The sequence below is a fragment of the Passer domesticus genome, chromosome 18 (assembly GCF_036417665.1).
Source record: "Passer domesticus isolate bPasDom1 chromosome 18, bPasDom1.hap1, whole genome shotgun sequence".
Lineage (NCBI taxonomy): Eukaryota > Metazoa > Chordata > Aves > Passeriformes > Passeridae > Passer > Passer domesticus.
In genome coordinates this window covers 12,235,351-12,255,727 of record NC_087491.1, presented here as the reverse complement: position 1 = coordinate 12,255,727, position 20,377 = coordinate 12,235,351, and the positions used below count along the sequence as shown (strand labels likewise).

General features: G+C 62.3%; 1 protein-coding gene across 1 annotated transcript; it reads left to right on the top strand.

The window, feature by feature from the left end:
* The first annotated feature begins 906 nt into the window (after positions 1–906).
* NR5A1 (nuclear receptor subfamily 5 group A member 1) lies at positions 907–20,338 on the top strand. Its single transcript, XM_064393654.1, has 7 exons — positions 907–935; positions 2,925–3,043; positions 3,451–3,592; positions 7,114–7,754; positions 14,693–14,812; positions 15,325–15,472; positions 18,461–20,338. The coding sequence occupies exons 2-7, from the start codon at positions 2,942–2,944 to the stop codon at positions 18,706–18,708; spliced, it is 1,401 nt and encodes a 466-aa protein (XP_064249724.1). The 5' UTR covers positions 907–935; positions 2,925–2,941; the 3' UTR covers positions 18,709–20,338.
* Positions 20,339–20,377: the final 39 nt, after the last annotated feature.

Genomic DNA, 20,377 nt, shown 5'->3' with positions numbered 1-20,377 from the left:
ACATGTGGGGAGACACCGTGGTGATGGATGGACAGAGCACGGGGCCAGCAGTGAGAGCAGATCCCCTCTCTGGCAGGATGGGAGGGTTTCTCCTGCAGCCTCTTGCCTTGGCATTGCAGTTCCTGTGTTGCTCAGGGCAAGACCGAGCATGGCAGTGAAAGGTGAGGAATCACACACGGCAAAAACACAGCCAAGGCGTGGCTGCCTAGGCCCAGGAGGGGCACTGGCCTTCTGTGAGTGCTGTTCTGGCAAATGAAGAGCTGCTGGCCACAGGCACTGCGAGCCCCAGGGCCCGGGGAGTGGGGCCCTGGGTGTGAGGAGTCTCCTCCCGTCCTCCCCTGCAGAGGAGACCTCTGAGGGCCGAGGAGGCCGTGGCTGCACCCCGGTGCTGGGTGGGTGAGCTGAGCTCGTGTTCCTCCCAGAGGTGTCCTGCCCCGTGCCCTCGGCCGCCTCCCTCCTGCCCTGGGCCATAAATCAGGGTGGCCGTGGGTGCTGGGGCACTCGGGTGCCCCCCACCTCCCTGCGGGGTCTCCCTCCCAGGGCACCTTATCTGCTGCAGGGGTTCCACTTATCTTCGCTGTCACTTTCTAATGCTAGTTTATGGGCAGCGTTTTGTAGCTTAATTATGATGTTTTTCAGCATGGTCACGTGGCTCCAGAAGCCAATAAGGCACCGAAGTGGGTCCATCCTGGCTGAGCCTGGCCCCCGTGGGGAGGAGATTGGCCGGTGTCCTGCCCGGGGCGGCGTGTGCGCAGCCAGAGCCCCAACACCTTCCCAGGAGACGCAGGTCCCCATAAATCCCCCAGCCCAGCGAGGACAGGGCAGCGGCACCCACAGCCCACGGAGGCTCCTGGGGTGGCAGCTCCTGGCCGCTGGCCCAGCGAGGCTCTCCCAGCCGCCGGCCCCAGGCGCAGCAGCCGTGCAGCCGCCTCGCGGTGAGTACGTGTCCGTGGGGGGAACCCCGACCCCCATCCCGGCCACCGCCGCCATTCCCCGGCCCGGTGGCAGCCGAGGCCGGAGCTGGGGACGCGGCAGGGCTTGACGAGGAAGCAGGAGTCGTGTGTGGGCCTCCGCTTCCCGTCCCGTCCCCTCGGCGGGCGTGGGGATGGCGGCTCTGCACGGGCAGCAGAGCGAGGCCTCACCATGGCCTTGGCCCCGCGGCCAAGCTGCTGCTCAGAAAGGACAGATCGGGCTGCTGAGGGGCTCTGGGAGCCCAGCTGGCCGTGCCTGGGGGTCCCCGGTCACCCAAGGGTTGGGAGTTGCCCATGGGAGTTGCCCATGGGAGTTGCCCAGGCAGCCTCCACACCCTGGAGCGGGCATGGGAGGCATCCGGGACCCCTTGACTCGTGGGGCTGGCCGAGCCCGTGTCCTGTCCCCATCCCACGCTGGCAGGGATCACAGCCTTCAGCTCCGAGCTGCTTTTGTTCCTCGCGGTGTTTGCTCAGCTCTCCCAACTCAGAGCCCCTCCCGGGCTCCTTTTCCAGGATGGCAGGTCCTGCTCCGAGGCTGCCTGGCACTCCCCTGGGAGCTCCTGGGGGCTGTGGGGGCCCTGGCCGAGGGGCCCTGGGGTGGTGGGAGAGCTCCTTCCCGGCCGAGCAGCGGCTGGCCCGCACTGCAGACCGCTCTGCTGCTATTCTTAGCCCGGGCTCCATTCCTGGTGGCTCTGGAGTGATGCTCCGCTGAGCCCGTTTCCTGCTTGCCGCTCTCCCTGCCAGCACTGCTTCCTACCCGCTGCACCCGTGGGCTGTGGGGTGAGCTGGGTGGGATGGGATCTGTGGGATGAGCCCTCCAAGACAAACCATGCAGGGTCAGCCTGGCAGGATCAGCCGTGTGGGGCCATCAGCAATGCCTTTCCTTTGTGGGGCACTGCCCGCAGCCCAGCCCTCAGCTGTGCCGGGGCTCCAGGCACCCAGAGCTGCTGGGACATGCTGGGACACACTCTGCACCAGCCACAAAGGGTCCCTGACTCGGTGGCTCAGCCCTGCAGGACAGGCTCAGCTCCAGTGCCTGGCTCAGAGCTGGAGCCTGGAGCTCCCCATGGCCAAGTCCCAGGCGAGGTGTGTGGCCCGGGGGCATCCTGATAAACAGGACATGCCAGGAGCCGGGGTGCTCCTGTGCTGGTCTGCTGCCGTCGTGGAACATTTCATCAGAAAAATCCTAATTGTGAAGCATGGATTCAATACCTGCTTCTGACAGGCAGACCAGGACACCACTGGGTGCTCCTGTGGGGTGGCCAGTGCTAGGTCCAAACTCATCTCCTCAGTGCTGGCCCCAGAGGAGATTTCAGGAGCTGCCCCAGTGTTCCCCACACAGCTCTCCCTGGGCTGGCAGGGGCTGGGGGGTGATTTTTTCTCACAAAGCTGGTGGTCCAGGGCTGTGCACCGAGCAGAGCAGGCTCTTGCCCAGACATGGTGAATTTTGCTCCAGCCCTGAGGCTCCTGGCTCTCAGCAGGTCCTGCCTCTCTCAGGCTGGACCCTCCAGAGAGGCTGAGGGACTTGTTCCCCGCAGATGGTGTGGGTGAGCAAGGAGGGTCTGGCGCCCCTTCCCGCAGAGCGGTGCCCCTTGCCTGTCCCTGGGGGGATCCCTGGGGGGATCCCTGCTGCTGCCGAGGCCTGGCCGAGCCGCTGCCCAGCCCGGCCGCGGTGTCCCCGCTCCCCGGGCCCGCGGGTCCCTCCGCCCCCGCCCCGTCCCTGCCGCCGCGAGCCGCCCGCTCTCCCAGAGGAGGTTCCCCAGCCCCGGGGGGCTGGCCGTGAGCCCGCACCAACATGGAGATGCTCTTCCAGGCGCTATAAAGAGCTCCGGCTCCCGCACCTGCCGCTCGGTCTCCACCGCGCCCACTCCCGGTCCGCACCCAGCGCCGGGGCCGGGGCCGCCGTCCGTGCCCTTCCCCATCCCGTCCCGCTGAGCGCGGCTCGCCCCGCAGCAGGGCCGCTGGAGGGGATGGACTATTCCTATGATGAGGACCTGGACGAGCTGTGTCCGGTCTGCGGGGACAAGGTCTCCGGGTACCACTACGGGCTGCTCACCTGCGAGAGCTGCAAGGTAGGAGCGGCCGGGGCTGTGCGGGGTCGGGGCTGCGGAGCCGGGGCCGTGCGGGGCTGGGGAAACGCAGCCGGGGCCGTGCGGGGCCGTGCGGGGCCGGGAAACGGGACCGGGAAACGGGGCCGGGGCTGTGAGGGGAGCGCTGCACGGGGAAGAGGGGTCCGGGGCTGTGCGGGGAGCGGGGAGGGGGCTCTGCGGGGGCCGGGGCAGCGGGGCCGCCCGCGGGGCTCCTCTCGCCCGCTTTCGTTAGCGGCGCATCGGCGGCCGGTGGCGGGAGGGGAGCGCGGCCGCGACGGGAGCGCCGAGCGCGGCGGGAGCCGCTGCCCGGGGCGGGCGGCGGGGACGGGGGGCTGCCGCCGGGATGCCGGTGCCGGTGCCCACCGCATCGCCGCCGCCCGCCGCCGCAGGGCTTCTTCAAGCGCACGGTGCAGAACAACAAGCACTACACCTGCACCGAGAGCCAGAGCTGCAAGATCGACAAGACCCAGCGCAAGCGCTGCCCCTACTGCCGCTTCCAGAAGTGCCTGACCGTGGGGATGCGCCTGGAAGGTAGGCACGGCCCGGGCACGGCCCGGCGGGGCGGGGGGCGGCGGGGGCCGGGGCTGGGTCGGGACTGTGCGGGGACTGTGCGTGTGCCGGGACCGGTCGCGCTGTCCCCGCCGCCGCCACCTCCCCGGGCCGGTCAGTCCCGCCGCCGCTTCGATTCCGTTTTTCCCTCCCAAGTTAAGAAAAAAATCGTTTTTTCGCGTTGTCTCCTTCTTTGCCTTGTTTCATTTTGTTTGTTTCCCCGGGGTTCCTGCTGCTACGGCTTCAACTTTCCAGGATTTTTTTTTTTGCTGGCAGGAAGGTTGGGAAATAGCAAATAAATTACTGTTTTCCTTAAGCACATAGTTCCAGAAGCCGAGACTTAAGGAAAAACGTTAAAAATGATTGGGATCGCAATAAAACTGCGGCAGACCCACGGCGAATTATATTTTTCCTCTGGGTGACATTTCGTATAACGGATTTCTGACCCCCGGGGGGACGATTCCAGCCCCGCAGCCGCCGCCTCTCTCTGATGTCGGCGCAGAGGATCCCGACATCAGAGTCGGGCCCCGACAGCCCGTGCTGCGGGCGCTGCAGTGCTCAGCATCGGCAACGAAATGGATTTGAGGGGACAGGTCGTTGGCAGAGCAAAAGCAGAGGCAGGAGGAGCCCCCCAGCCCCGAGTCAGCCGCCCCCTCCCCACTTCGCCCTTGAAATCGTTTGCGTTTTGCAGCGGTGGGAGTGGGCTGAGCCCCTCGGGCCGGGCCGGGCTGAGCCCCTGGGGCCGGGCTGAGCCCCTCGGGCCGGGCTGAGCCCCTCGGGCCGGGCTGGCTGCTCGGGACGCGGCGCGGCTGATCGGAAAGTGCTCCGTGTCCTGCAGGGCTGCCGCTCGCCCGCAGCGGGCTGGGAGCCTGCGAGCACAAGCGCAGGAGCAGACACAACATCGAGCTGCAAATTCAGCCCCTGCACACTCCCGCCGTGGGCTGCCTTCCAAAACAGATCCCAGTTCCACTCTCCTCCCTGGGCTGGAGTTACTGGTGCCCTGAATCGCTCGGTCATGCTCTGGCCGTTTTGATCGATGTCGCAATCGGGTTTGGGCGCTGGGCAGGGGCTGGAGACCCTACGACAGGCAGGGACAATGCTTGGGGTGCCCGGGAGAAAAAGGCATGGTCTCAATTTGTCCCTTTCCAGCAGTTTTTGTCGTGTACGTGTGGAGGTGCTTTAGTGCCAGAGCTGTCCCAACAGCCTTTTCGTGTGCGTTTTCTTGCTGTTTGCTCCTCAGCAGAGCTGGGCAGACGAGGCAAACACCCAGCCGAGGGCGATGTTCCCATGGAACCCTCTCTTTTGTAGCAAAAAAAGAGACCACCTTTTTCAGCTTCGAGCATTTTTGGGCAAGGCATCTGAGGTGATGCTTTGGAGGTGAGTCTACAGGTCCACACCAGAGCAACCCCAAGGTGGTTGATTTTGGGAGCAGTGTTGCCACAGGCACTCCTCAAGGTGTCTGAAGGGAGGTGGCAGAGGAATTTCCCGGGAGGAGAAGCACAGCCCTGGCCGAAGGCTGCCCGCAGCCCTGGGGGCACTGCCCGTGGCACCTTCCACGTCCCTGCCCAGGCAGAGAAAGGTGGCCAACGGGAGGCAGAGCCTGGCCAGCAGCCTGCCCAGCCAGGGCTCTGCACTGGGATGGGAGCAGGCAAGGCAGTGCAGGTGGGAAGGGGGGCTGCAGGGTGCTGGAGACCCCTCCTGCCACCGCGTGGGTGTGTGGCTCGGGGCTCATCTGCAGATGGTTTTGGGGTTGTTGCTGGGGGTGCAGGCGCTTCGTGGGTGGCTCCGCTTGAGCCCCCTTCTCCTGGAGGTCAGGATGCATCATCTTCCTCCCGGCTGTCAGCTGGGACACAGCAAATGGCAAGTTGTTCCCAATCCCAAGTGTAGCACAAATGGCAGGAGAAGCAGAGAAGGAGGGAATTAAAGACATTTTCTCCCTTTGTGTCCTAGCTGGGAGAGGGGAGGAGGTGTGTGCAGTTGCCTCTGGAGGGCTTGTGAGAGCAGACTGCGAGCCCCTCTCGCTGTGTGGGAGTGCAGGCAGCCCTAGGGGGGGGTCTCTGCCCGTGCACCCTTGCCCAGGGTCACAGGGGTTTGCTTTGGGATGTGATCCCTGGGCGTCCCTGTGCCCGACCTCGAGCAGCGATAACGTCCAGCGGGTGTGAGGTTTGGTTTTTGGTGCGCTCTGGGGTTTGTGGCCAGGGCTGCCAGACCTGCGTGTGCCAGCTCGGGCTGCCAGCCTGTCTGCCCGTGCGGGACCCGGCTGCGGTGTGCACACGCCTGTGTGGCCGCCTCCCTCGGAGCCGAGTCGGGAGCTGCCCCGGGACAGCTCTGCTGCCTGAGGGCCGCGGGCCGGCTCTGGGCAGCGGGGCCACAGCACCCCTCTCTTCAGAGGCTGCCGCTGGCAGCCCGCTCCCTGCGAGATGCTGTTTTCATGAATAAGGAATGAGGGAGGAAGCCAGGGCGGCTCTCCTGGGAGCGCATTCCTGCTCGTCCTGGAAATGCTGCTGCTCCCGGCCACCCTCCCGCCTTTCCAGCCTGCCTTGGGAGCGCTGGGGAGGTGCTCCAGCTCTCCGGGGGGGCTGGCTGTGAGCCCCAGGATAAGTAGGCGAAAGAAAGGCAGAGGTAACAGCTGAGAGGCAAAGCAAGACCCGCTGGAACACGAGACAGCGGAGGGGTTTTGCCTTTGATGCTCTCTGCGGGCTGCTCTCGCCGGCGCGCTCCTCCAGCCCCGCTCCTGCCTGCAGCGATCTGAGGCTGTTCCGAGGGGATGCCCGGGCAGCAGCCCCCGAGCAGGGCGAGGCACTGCAGCAGGACAGGCTCCTTCCCGGAGAAGAGCCGGCCCCCTTGCATGTCGGCAGATCCCCGGGGTTGTTGGTTTGGTGGTGGGAACATCTGCTTTGCCGCAGCCGTCACAGGGACTCTGCCAGAGGGATGCTCCAGCAGAGCCCTCGCCAGGGCTGCTACCCCCAGGGCTGGCACCCCCAGGGCTGGTACCCCAGGGCTGGTACCCCCAGGGCTGGCAGCCTCCTGCCTGGGGGTGGTGGGGTGAAACACATCCACTGAGACCTGCCAGCCGTGCTGCCCTACAAAGGGGCAGAGATCTGCTGAGGAGTAGCACATCCAGCCTGGATGGAGGGAGCCAGGGTCCTGAGGGGGCTCTGCAGGGACAAAGAAATCCCAGGGCTGGTCCAGTGACACAGGTTGTTAAAACTAGAGTGTGAAATCCCCCCCTCTGCTCGGTCTTCAAGGGCTGTCCCCTCAACTCACAGGGAATGAAAGATTTTTTCCCCCAGCTTGTTTTGTAGTGAAAGCCAAAGGTCTCTTCCTTTCCTGCAGTCCCCAGAGGCTCTGAGGTTGACAATGACTGCTTTCTGGGAAGGTTTGCCCCCCAAACCCTTTTTGTCACTAAGTCATGTCCCCCAGCATTTCCTCTGTGTCCTATGGAAGCCCTGGTCTCTCTCCATGTGGGTTCAGTGCAGTCTCTGCCCTCTGTCTGTCCCCAGCTGTCCGTGCAGACCGGATGCGAGGAGGGAGGAACAAGTTTGGACCCATGTACAAGCGGGACCGTGCCTTAAAGCAGCAGAAGAAAGCTCTGATCCGAGCCAACGGCTTCAAGCTGGAGACCGTGCCTCAGATCATGTCCCCGGTGCAGAGCGACTACAGCCTGTCCTCCACCATCCACAGCATCCACGCCATGTCCAAGACCCTGCCGCCCAACCCGGCCGCCCTGACGCCCGTGGATTACGAGCGCAGCCCCTACGGGACGCCCTCGCTGGGCATGGCCGTGCCCGGCCACGCGCCGCTGCCCGGCTACCACTACCCCTCCTTCCCCAGCCGCACCATCAAGTCCGAGTACCCCGACCACTACTCAAACGCCCACGAGGCCGTGCCTGCCTATGTGTACCCAGAGACCTACCCCAGCAGCTCGCCCCCCGACATCCCCGAGGTCATCCTGAAGCTGCTGCAGCTGGAGCCCGACGAGGCCCAGGTGAAGGCGCGGATCCTGTCCTGCCTGCAGCAGGAGCAGGGCAAAGGCCGGCACGAGAAGCTCAGCACCTTCGGCCTCATGTGCAAGATGGCCGACCAGACCCTCTTCTCCATCGTGGAGTGGGCACGGAGCTGCATCTTCTTCAAGGAGCTGGAGGTAGGACCTGCCAGAGGGATGGGCGCTGCTCTGGGGGGACAATGGGGGACGGGCAGGATTGGGGTTGCTGTGGTGTGAGGATGGGACGTGGCTGTGGGCAGGATCGAGGGTGAAACGTTGTGAGGATGGGGAAACACCGTGGGCACAAGGCTGGGGCTGGCACTGCAGACCTGCTGCCACGTGCCTGTCCTGCTCCCAGCTCCTGCAGGGCTGGAGGGGCCAGGCCCGGCTGCGCTGCCGGAGCATCCCCAGTGCCGTGGGGGGCTAATGGTTTCAGATTCATCACGGCGGGGGCAGGTGTTGAGGCAATCGCCGGCAGAGTGACTGTGGTGTCAAGCTCGAGACATAATTGAAAAATGTAACGTTGAGGAATTATAGTTGAGACAATTCTCTCCCCTGCCTTTAGGAGGAAAATCGATGTGGTCAGGTGGGTCCTATTAGCACCAGGCAGCAGGGGCAGCCCGAGCCTGCTCCAGAGCCCTGTCTGCTGCCAGCAGCCCACGGGTGTGCCCGCCTGGGGGACACGGAGCTGACCTCCATCCTGCCAAGACATCCCCTCCAGCAAATGGCCCTGAACATTTACTGCGGCCAGGGGAGGCTGAGCAGGGCTGGAGCAGATTCTGCCATCCTGCACACCTTGCCAAGTTTTCAGAAATTTTCTGTTCGTGTTCTGGGCTGACCCAAACTGGTGCAAAAATAGGAGAGAAAATTTTGCAACATGGCCAAAACCCAGAGAGCAACATCCTGGGGCAGCTGTGATGAGACTCAGGTGCTTTCTCGTGTTTCCAGCATGAGATTGTGCTGCCTGGCTCTGGCCAAAATCACCTTCTTCCAGTGGGACTGTGCTGTAGGACAGGACCAGGCTCTTCCCTGTGCCATGGGTGCCATGGGGCTGAGTGTGGCCGAGCCTTGTGGCTCAAAATAGCCCCCATCGTTCAGAACAGTGTCAGGAAACGGCATTGTGGGGGTGGGTTGGGCTTGTTTCAATCATATCAGTGTCCAGCCTGGATTTTGGGAACAGGGTGGTTGTTGTTTTGCAGGAGATATTGTAAACAGTGTAAATTCAGTTCCCAGCTGTATAGCTGTGTAGCCTTGTAGCTCCATTGTCAGCGTGATTGTGCCACCAAAATAGGCTGTTCCTGTGTGAATCGGTGCTGGCGTGTGCTCCTCCTGCCGTGGGACTCTGGGGGGGATGGCAGTGCCACAGGCCTCACCTGGGCACAGCTACCAGCGTCCTGCTGGGAGCAGGGCACGTGCCATGCTGTGCTCAGAGCAGAGGTTTGCTGCTCAGCACGTGCCCACATCCCTCGCTGCCAGCCTGGGGTCAGGTTTTTCCCTTGTCCACGTGGTGATTGTGGGGTGCATTCCCAGCATCTCCCAGGGCTGGGGGCTGCAGGACCCACAGCCCACCTGGCTCCAGTGGGAGAGGGAGAACGAGGCATGGCCATCCTTGGCTCCCTCCTGGGCACAGAGCCCCGGGCAGCTCCGAGCCCCCGCACAGGGCAGAGTGCCTGCTGTCCTCGGTGCCCCTGCCTGGGGCTGCCCTGCCCACCCCACACTCCCACCCTCCCTGCCCAGGCCAGAGGCTTTTCCTCAGGCATGGGAGAGCAGCCAGGGGGAAGCAGGAGCGGGTCTGGGGACTGGAATCCCCATTCCTGCTGCTGCCGGGCACATAAACGGGAACGGCCGCTGGGGCGGTAAATGAACTCCTGCTAGCGAGGGTTTATGGCTCTGCCCTAAAGGCAGCGCCGAGCAACGCCGCAATCTCCAGGATCGATGGCACCGGGGGCCCGGGGCTCCTCAGGGCAGGGCTGCCAGCAGCCCTCTCCCTCCCCTGGGAAGGTGAGGGTCCCCAGCCCGGCAGGGAAGGCTGAGGCCAGTGCAGGGATGCAGGCTGGAAAGGCACCGTGCTGGGGCACCACTCCAGGGCATCGTGCCAGGCTGGCACATGGGAGGAGGAGCAGGCAGGTGAGAAGGGGAGGTGTGACAATTGCCCCATCACAGATTGCCCTGCCTTGTCCAGCACTGCCACGCTCCTTCCACAGGGCTGTTAGCAGAGCCCTGGCTTCTCCCTGGGGCCTCACGGGGAGCCTGGAGAGGAAGGAGCAAATCTTCAGGAGTATGGGGAACTGCTGGCTCACGTCTGCTTAGGACGAGCCTTTGGTGCCTGCCCAGGGAGAGTGTGAGCAGTTTCCCCTGGAGCTGGCCAGTCTTGTTCCCACTCCCATTCCCATTCCCGTTCCCATTCCCATTCCCATTCCCATTCCCATTCCCATTCCCATTCCCATGCCCATTCCCATTCCCATTCCCCCCTAGCAATCTGCCAAGGGCCAGAACGGGTGCTTTGCTGTCTCCACACTGCTGGCGGGGTGGCTGGGCTGGGTGACACCGGGGAGAGCCCCCCTGGCTCCAGCGCTGCTCCCAGGGAAGGAGGGGGGCCACGGGCTAATGGCCTCTTGACATCGGCTCACACGCCACGTCCGCCCGCAGGCGCGGGGCAGTCAGATTGAAAACAGATTTAACTTCCCAGATATATCGTTTCATTTAAGGGCCAGTAATTCTGTCAGTCTGCCACTGACAAACGAGGGTCCCCATGCCAATCCGCCGGGAGACTGATGTCGCGGCGCTCATCTCGTGTCACCAGGGGGAGAATTACGGACTGCGCTGGCCTTCGGAGGCAAGACTAATAACGCTGCTCGGCAGAGGGGGATTTGGGGGCCCGCTTGTTTATCGAGGGCCGGGCAGGCAGCCGCGGCGCGGGGCCGGCGGGCGGAGGTGGGAGAGGTCAGCGCTGACGCCCATAAATACGAACTTTAACTGAGTCGAGATGAGATGTGTCAGGACTGAGGGAAGATTTGCAGCATCTTTTCAGGAAGAAAAATATAGGCCGGGGGTGAAATATATTTTGTTGGGTTGTGAGTCTCAGGCAACTTTGTCCTTTCAGATGTAATTTTTTTATATGTATATGGAGAGACAGACAGAGGGGTGTGCACGCACGCGGGCGCTTTTGCACGCTCACATTGTGTCTGCTTTTGGTGAGGTTTATGCACACGTGTCTTGCACAGCCTGGTTTATATAGGTGTCACTGCCATACCTACATATCAATATCGTGAACACGGGGTTGCAGTGACCTTTAGATTGGGATGAGCAGCCAGGAATGTTAAACAAATGGCCACGGTTTCAGCCCGAAGGCCAGGCTGGGCTGGGTGTGCAGTGGGTCCCTGCACGGTGCAGCCGCAGGGTGGTGGGATGGTGCCGACCCCTTCCTCAGCCCTTCTGTGCCAAGGGCCTGGGGCAAACCACCCTGCACCCACAGGCAAGCTCCAGGGATGGGGGGCACGCTGAGGGCAGCACTGTTCCCACAGACCCAGGGGTCCCCGTGGTCACTGGGTCTGTCTGAGGGGCTGCTCTCCCTCAGCTGTGCTTAGAGATCCCAGAGCCACGACAAAGCCTATTTGCAGTCAATTGCTCCTCTGCCTTTAACATGTGGGTCATCTTGACCCCATCTCTTGGCCAATGGCCAGAGCTCTTTTGGCAGATTTAAAATCTCCTTCTGGTGGTGGATGCTGCAGCAATGTTTAGCATCCCATGCACTGGGGGAAATGTGACACTGCCCTGCCTGTGGCACCCCGGGCAGCACAGCCCTGCCTGCAGAGCCGTGGTGCCACACAGGCAGGGCTGCAGCAGCCTGGGGGCCAGCAGGGAGAGGGGATCCTGGCCCAGCCACGCTGGTGTTGATGTTGTTTGCTCTAAGATGCACCCCGTGGTGGTGGGGACTGCACTGCCCATGAACACCTCGGGCGGGTGTGGGTGTTCCATTGCGGGTGGCTGGTGGACACCAATCCACTTTCACACTTCTCAGTAGCCAAGGTGATGGGTCCTGCTTGCCCTCAGGGACTGCTGGGGCTGCTCGGGATGCTGGCGTGTGCCACACACCTGCCAGAGGGCTGTGGGGCAAATCCTGCACCTGAGATCTGGGAGGAGGCTCGGAGGGCACCTGCGTGGTGGGGACAGGCTGGGGGAATCCTACTGCTGCTTGGGCCTGTGGCTGGGCATGGATGTCCTGGCACCAGCTCAGGGCTTCCTGCCAAAGAAGGGCTCCTGGTGGGTCATTTTCCTTCCCAAGGCAGTGGTACCCAGGCTGGGGCTGCCCTGGACCAGCTGTGCAGGGAGCAGTGAGCACTGTGGGACTGTGCCATCCCTGTATGGCCTGGGCATGGTGGGGAGCCCCAACACTTGCAGGGGCTCCCTCACCCTGTGAACCCACGGGGAAGGTTTCAGAAGATTTAAAATTACATGCAGGTCCTGCATTCCCGTTCCTGGGCAGCGCCATCCCTGCCTCTGCATGCCCTGCCTCCCCTTTCCCACAGAGAACTGCATTTTCTGTGGGTTGCAGCCCATCAGGGATTGCTCTTCCAGGGTGGGGAGGGTTTCACCACATGTTTTGTCAATGGGTTAAATGCTCGCTTCAAAAAAAAGATAAGGATTGCCTCTCAAAGACAGCTTGCATCAGGCCTTTGATAAAGCACTCAGAGGAAAAGCCTTGACATTAAAAGAGGAAGATCCTTTGCTTAACTTTTAACGGCGGCGAGCGTGTGTGCTGCTGCCTGGCTGGGAGGATTGATTGCCTCTGAGTGCCCTCCATTAGCAGCCCCCTGCTCCTCCAGGCCCTGCCAGGGCGGGGTGCACCCAGGACCCCCAGCTCGAGCCCCCTGCAGCCCCCTGAGCTCAGTGCCAGAGCAGAGCCCTGGGGGCTGCCCCTGCCACCCAGCCCGGCCACGGGACACCCTGCTTGGTGCTGGGGACAACTCCAGGACCCCAGCCAGCTCTGACTGGCCCATGGAGCCCCCAGGCCACCCCATCGTGTCCCCAGCACATTCCCCCGTGCCATGGCCATGTGGCTCTGGTGCACTGCGACGTTCCCAGGAAGCACCGCGGCCCTCGGAGCGTGCTGGCAAAGGAACAGCCCTGCAGCAGGCACGGAGGGTGAAATGTGCTGCTGAGGGGCTGCAGGGAGGGACACAACACCCCTCAGAGTGTGGGAGAAGCTGATTGGCAATTTTTAAAGGAAGAAAATAAGATTTCAAAATTGTTGAGGCGCTTCCTTTGGAAAACCTAATTTTTTAAAAACTGTTTTCAAGGCAAAACCTTCTGTCTGTCTCTTCTGGAGCTCATCCCGCTCAGGAATGAGGCACAGGAAAGAACTTCCAAAACAACGCCCTGACTGAGCCAGAGCGGAGGCGCTCGGCACCGGCCGGGGTCGGCAGCTGGGCTGGCCCCCTGTCCCTGCTCGGGCTGGCCCCATGTCCCTGCTCAGACTGGCCCCATGTCCCTGCTCAGACTGGCCCCCTGTCCCTGCTCAGACTGGCCCCCTGTCCCTGCTCAGGCTGGCCCCATGTCCCTGCTCGGGCTGGCCCCCTGTCCCTGCTCGGGCTGGCCCCCTGTCCCTGCCTGGGCTGGCCACACCACAGCCGGTCACTGGCCTCCTGGCAGGGGGCACCAGGGCTGCAAAAATCTCCATTTTACTTCAGTGCACAATGAGCTCTTCCCCAGGGTTTGGTCCAGCAGCTGACCAGGAGTCTCATGCCCTGAAGTGCTGGGCCATGAACGGCAGCTGCTGCACTGGCTGGGGGATGAGGGGTGGTCCTGCAGGTGGGCAGGAGGGGTGCCCACAGCCCAGTCACAGTGCCACAGCCCAGTCACAGTGCCCACAGCCCCACAGGTGGGCAGGAGCAGTGCCACAGCCCAGCCACCATCACTGCCTTCCCACCCCACCTCGTTCCCTGCCCTGCCCCATGCCCAGCTCTGGCCTCCCACCACCCTCCAGAGACAAACCCAGCGGCTCGCGGGGAGCGCCGGCTCTGAGACCATAAAGCTCTTTCTCATCTGGCTTCTATTCCTTTTGCAATCTCCCAGCACGGGTTTATTGCAGCCTCTTCAGCAGAACGAGGGCATTATCCAGCCCTGTGATGCTGCATCTGTCTTCCCTCTATTAACGGGGAGCACAATGGCCTGCAGAGCTCGGCTGCTGGCACTGGATCTGCTCCTGGGGCGGTGGTGGAGGCAGTGCTGTCATCCCAACCCTTTCCCTCCTCTGGCCCCGCAGCCGAGGGGAGCCCAGGCAGGGCAGGAGCTCAGCTCTTCGTGGGAAGGAGCTGGGGCTCAGTGGAGGGCAGTGCTGAGGGGATGAAGCTGGTGACCCGTGGTGTTTCTTGGCAGGACAGCGGGGAAGGCAGCGTGCCCTGCATCCTGCCTCACCTCCGGGGCTTTTAGTTCTTCCAAATGCAGCTGCTGGCTCTGGCAGCTCACCCCACCATCACTGCTGCTCCTGCAGTCCCAGTGCCCTGTGAGACTTTGGGGACCCTTCCAGGCGGTGTCCCTCTCAGGGACAGTCCCAGGTGCTCCTCGGGGCACACACACAGCGGCACATGTGCACGTGGTCACCAGTGCGTGCGTTGGTGCGTGGGCAGGGCTGGGCTGGCAGCTGCAGGGCACAGCGATGTCCCACGCCTGGCAGCTCCCCCACGCCCTGCTGCCCCCCAGCCTGCCCTCCTGGCCAGGGAGTGGGATGGGCACTGTCTTCTTTCGTTTTAAAGTATCCAGAGGGGCTGTCTGGACACACAGGCCCTTTGTGCAGCCACCGCGTGTCCCTCCCGCAGGCATTTTGTTAAAATTTCTCTGTGATTTGAGGAGGTTGTGCCTGCTGGGGGAAGACCCGTGCTGATAAGAGCCAGCAAGTGCCACTGAAACATGTTGAGCTGCTTTGAAGCCAGCTCTGCAAAGCCACCTGCCCGGGGTCCCCCTTTCTGGGCTGCAGCTCCAGCTCTCCATGCCCACCCCAGGGGATGCCCCCTCCCATGGGATGCCTGCCAGCACAGGGTGGGTGCTGTGCACTGCAGCACGGTGGGTGTCAGCCCTGTGTTCCCGCTCTCTTTCAGGTGGGTGACCAGATGAAGCTGCTGCAGAACTGCTGGAGCGAGCTGCTGGTGTTTGACCACATCTACCGGCAGCTGCAGCACGGCAAGGAGCACAGCGTGCTGCTGGTCACTGGCCAGGAGGTGAGAAACAGCCCCTGGCACTGTGGTGGTGCTGTGGAGGGGCAGTGGGGACGGGCAGGGGCTGCATGGGGGAATGGGGTCACTTCTTTCTTTCTTTTGTGCCAGTGTGGCCAACTTGGCATAGGGCAGGCAGGTGGTGTTGTGACACTCTGGGTCTGCTTGTGCAGAAGGTCCCATCCTGTCCCATCCAGTCCCATCCTGTCCCATCCTGTCCCATCCTGTCCCATCCCGCCACACAGCTCCTGGATCTGGAGAATAATGTTTCTTAAGGAAGACCAGCAGCCCCACCTGTGCTGTCAGCAGTGGGATGGGAGGAGGTGGCTTTTGGAGATGTGGTGCCTACAGTTCCAGCCCCCGTTTTAGATGGTGCTCCCATTTCACCCATCAGCCTTTTTTTGACACCCCTACTCCTCAGCCAGTGCCCGGGGCTGGACCCAGCTCCCGGCCCAGGCGAGGAGCCCTGCAGCAGGCTGTGCTGGGGTGCCAAAGCTGATGGCACGCTGTGCTGGCAGGTGGACATGTCTGCCATCGCAGCCCAGGCCGGCTCCATCCTCCACACGCTGGTGCTGCGGGCGCAGGAGCTCGTCCTGCACTTGCACTCGCTCCAGGTGGACCGGCACGAGTTCGTCTGCCTCAAGTTCCTCATCCTCTTCAGCCTCGGTGAGTGCAGCCGGGGGGCTCTGGGGCGAGGGCAGCGGCTGCGGGGGCACGGCTGGGGACACACCCAGCCCGGTCCGGCTGTGCGACAACGGGGCTTTGGGCGAGGAGCCACGAGCGACAGCACCTGCCTGTCCCCTTCTTGTCCCGGGACACAGCAGTGTCCCCTGCGGCCGGGCTCGGCTCCAGCTGCAGGGACTCTGTCACCCCGCCTGGCCTGTTTGGTGCCTGGCCCATGGCAGCGGGCAGGGACACAAGCGCTGATAGAGCTCGGGAAAACACGCATGTTGACACGGCGGGCCGGCCCTATCTGCGGGTTTGCGTCAGACTGCCCGGGGCCGCTGGGCTCGGCTCCGCGCCCCCGATTAGCTGAACCCGGCCCGAGCCGGCCGTCGGGCTCAGCTCACGCCTCCCACCTCGCCCAGACAAAATAACCCCGGAGCCGCGGGCGCTGCTGCCAGAGCCCGAAACGCGCCTGGGGCGGCACAGCCCGCTCCTGCCCGGGATCCCCCGTCAGCCGAGCGCTGGGGATGGCATGAAGAGCCCGTCCGTGGCAGACCTGTGTCCATCCCCATCAACATCCCCATCCCCGTCCCCATCCCCATCCCTGTCCCCATCCCCATCCCTGTCCCTGTCCCGGTCCCTTGGCTCTGTGCTTGCCCTTCTTCCCCCGCGGGGTCCCGTGCAGGGACCAGCGGTGGGAGCCGCGCTGCTGTCCCGTCTGCACCTGCACATCTCCTCCCTCAGCTTTCCCTTGCTCCGGGGCTGTTTAGCAAGGCAGAGACGCGAGGCGATAACTCGCGGCTGAAGCAGCGATAAGCGCGGCACAAACAGTGCCCGGGCTGGGAAATGAGCGAGCCGGGGGGGCCGCACCCCGAGCCGGGACCTTCCCCGGCTGCTGCCCCGCGGGCCCAGCGCCCGCTGCTGCCCGGTCCCCGTGTCCTGGCACGGCACGGCACGGCACGGCACAGCGAGCAGAGCGGTGTCCCCCCGATGGCTTCCCCAGAGCAGCGGCTTCCAGGGAGCGCGTGGAATCCAAGAGCTGTGTTTTCCCACACATCGTTTTGCCCCAAATGCAACTTTTTCTCTCCATATTGCAGAGCTCACTTGGAGTAATTTGCCCCTCGTAGGCTCAGCTGTAGAGGACGGGATTGTGTATTATGTGCAGGATGTAATTGCCTTTAACAAGAGAATTTCCACATTTACCACTCTGCCACAGCACAGTCAAAGCCAAGCCCTGTTCACAAGAGCTGCCATTTGAGTTCTAAATAGATTTCTCTCCTGAGCAGGTAAAGAGATTTAATTAAAATTAGGGCTTCTCAAAATAGCAATATTTATGAGGACGGCACAGGTTAGCTTTGTTCTACAGAAGGGCTTAATAGAGCCTTAATGGATTGACCTATCATTCGATTTCATGACTTACATTCATGAAGCAGCTACTCTTGGGGAGGGGAGGAAGAGAGGCTTTTATAGCCCACATTCCCTTAAGCGTTTGCAATTTATCAGCAGCTTCTCCCAAACAAAAGGAGCTGTGAATAGGAAGAACACTTGAGGGCATAGAAATAATCCCAGGCATATCTGTATGTGTGATGGGAGGCTTTGTCACAGGACAGTCTTTGCAACTGCTGCAGTGTCTCTAAATGAAGTGAGTCAATGTTATTTGGACAACATTCTTTATTCCTTGCAGGAATGAAAAGATTATTCAAATATTCAATTAAACAGTGAATAGGGTCTTTCAGAGAACCAGGTGAGTTCATCGAGTAGAACTAGCTATTGTTGAGCCAACTCAGGGGATAGATTTGACATTTATCAATATAACTTCTTTTTTTTAATGACATGCACAATAACCTTATGCAGATAAAGAGATTTCATAACAACAACCCGGGTAGCAGGAGACAATAGGAGCAAATGCGCTGTCAGAGTGAAAAGGGAAGGGTGATCTGATCCCCTGCATCTTGGCACAACCCGTGCCCTTTGTGGCTGCCCCCGCAGTGCCCGTGGCCATGGGCACGGCCCGAGGCTGGGCTCCTGGGGGCTCACAGCCCCGGCTGTGCTGTGCCTCCCCTCCCTGCAGCCCCCCGGCCTCCCCTCTGCCCCTGCTCTGCCCCCGCCTGGGCTGCAGCAGCTTTGGTGCCACGACCCTTCACGGAGCCCCAAATTCCCGGCTGCTTGGCCAGACCCTGAGCCCAGACTTCCCCGTTTGCAGCCGCTGAGTGGGAATTTGGCACATGGGGGTCTGTGTGCAGCACAGCCAGAGGGGCTGTGCCCGAGGCAGCGCTCCCGAGCACCTCGTCCTGCACAGTGAATCCACCAAATCCACCTGCCCTGCATGGCCCGTGCCGGGGTCCATGGGGTCCCTGCTGGGCAGGTGTGTGGGACCTTGGCTGGGTGCAGCTGCAGGTGGTGGTGGGGCAGTGCCCAGCACTGGTTCCCAAAGCCACCAAAATCTGCGTGCAGGGACGATGACCCTGCCTGCACCTCGGCGTGCTGCCTGCTGAGCTCTCACTGCCCTGCTGGCACCCGAGCTGGCAGCAGGATTATGGGAAGCTGCTGTGGCCCTGGCGAGGCGTGGAGGATTAGGGTTTCCAGGCTGGTGAGCCTGGTTGCCACATTGGAAAGACCAGGTTTATCAGGGAATTAATTCAGCCGCCTCCTCGACCTTCAGGAATTAAAGAGGGCTGACGGCAGCGACTCCCAGCGTGTTGGCACAGCTGGCAACACCTTCTGGCTTGGCAGCTTCCTGGGCAGGGAGGGCAGGGTTTGGAACCTGTCCTCAGCATCAGGGCAGACCTGGGCACTAGGGCAGGGATGGAGAGCCCGTGGCTGGGTAGGGACGGGGTGTGGAACCCCTCCTGCACTGAGTTTTCACGCATGAGGGACCCTGACCCAGCAGTCCCAGTGGGTCCCTCCTGGCTCACCCAGCACAGTGTGCCACAGAGGGGGCAGAGCCGTGAGTCTGGCCCCATTTCACGCCCATCCTCCCCCCTGCAGACGTGAAGTACCTGGAGAACCACCCTCTGGCCAAGGACGCTCAGGAGAAGGCCAACGCGGCGCTGCTGGAGTACACGGTGTGCCACTACCCCCACTCCACGGACAAGTTCCGCCAGCTGCTGCTCTGGCTGGCCGAGGTGCGGGCGCTGAGCCTGCAGGCCGAGGAGTACCTGTACCACAAGCACCTCAGCGGGGAGGTGCCCTGCAACAACCTGCTCATCGAGATGCTGCACGCCAAGCGGACTTGAGCGGCACCAGCAGGAGCAGTGCCTCCAGCAGGGCAGGGCCGGTGCCCGGGCTGGCAGTGCCCTCCACCCTGCCTTCCTCAGTGATGCTGTTTAACCTCTGCTATTGGAAACGCCCCAGCAGGTTCCCTACACGGCAAGGACAGTGGAGGCTGCGGGGCCGTGGCTTGGCACTGCCCTGCTGGCACACCTGGTGCCCAAACCTGTCCCTTGCCAGCCCGGCTCAGCGGCACCAAGGAAGGGGAAAGCCTGTCCTGGTTCTTCTCCTATTTCTGCTCCTCTCCTGCTGCCCCCACCAGCTGTTCCTTGGCTGCTGCCATCCCTCCCTGACCCTGCCCATGTCTCAGGGCCCCTCGTGCACAGGGCAGGGGAGAGGGGAGGTGAAACCCCTCCAGGCTGTGCTTTTATGGCAGCTGAGGTGTCTCCAGGCACCAGGGACCACACAGAGGTGGTGGATTCCTGCAGGAAATCCACACAGAAAGCAGGGGCTGGGCTGGAGGTGTCGGCCCCATGCAGCAGTGCCAGGACCCCAAGGGGCAGATGCCAGGTCCCAATTGCTGCCAGCTCTGTCCTGAAGCTGCCCTGGCCAAGACAGGGCAGGCAGGGCTGGGCAGGGCTGAATCCTCAGCTGAGGTGCATTTTCCTGTGCCTGCTGGTGCTGGAGGCAGCAGCTCTGTGGCAGCCACAGTGCCCAGAGCACAGTGCCCAGAGCTCAGTCCTGCCCACAGGCATGGTGGCAGAGCAGCCAGGCACGAGGGAGGTGCAAGCTCCAGCATGTGCTCAGGATCTTGGGGAAACCTGGGGAGCTCTGCAGTGCCCCCCTGCATTTATCTGCTGAGTGAGTGGGTAAGGAGGAGTAAGGATTGACCTGCACTTCATGCTGGGCCTCCTGGCCCCCTCCCTTGCTCTGCCACGTCCCCAGGGGACAGCAAACGCTGTGCCAAAGCCACAGGCAAAGAGCTCTCTGTCCCTCTCCCATGGTGGGACTGGGGCTCACAGACAGGACTGGGGGCACTGGGGGTCTCAAGCCCCCAAACTGGGCTGTGCTGGACTCTCACTGTTGCTTTCTCTCGGTCTCAGCCGTGCTCTCCCCTCTGCCCCACCCCTGGGGCTGCACAGCCCCTGCCCCACAGCCCCCCAGCCCTGGGGGTGCTGCAGCATGGCTGGGGCTGCTCAGGGCTGTCCCCAGGGCTGTCCCCAGGGCTGTCCCCAGGGCTGTCCCAGGGCTGTCCTGGAGCCCAGGGGCCGGTGCAGCCCTGCAGAGCCGGTGCCTTGAGGAGCCACAGAGGCCGGAGCCGCGCCGTTCGTGGAGCTTGTTAGACACAGAAGAAAGAGCATGTTTGTCTCTGCTTTAACACGTTTGTGCATTCTCCTCCTGAAGTCTGTGGTTTGGTTTCACCTTCTTCTTTTTGTGAACTTAACTGGAGAAAATGTTTTGGGAGGTAAAAGACGTTTTATTTTCAGAACATGAAAAGTGTCCTTAAGTGTCTCTCTCTGTCTCTTACACCCTTTCCTCCCTCTCATCCCTGCCCTTCCCCACTCCTCCCCCTTCCTTCCCAGGCAGAAGGTTACCAACTTCCCTGTCAGGAGCAAACCACTGTAATAAATTTTGCAGTTCATTTAAAATGGCAAACTTTGTCTTTTCTGGCTGTCTTTCCAGCCCTTGTGGCTG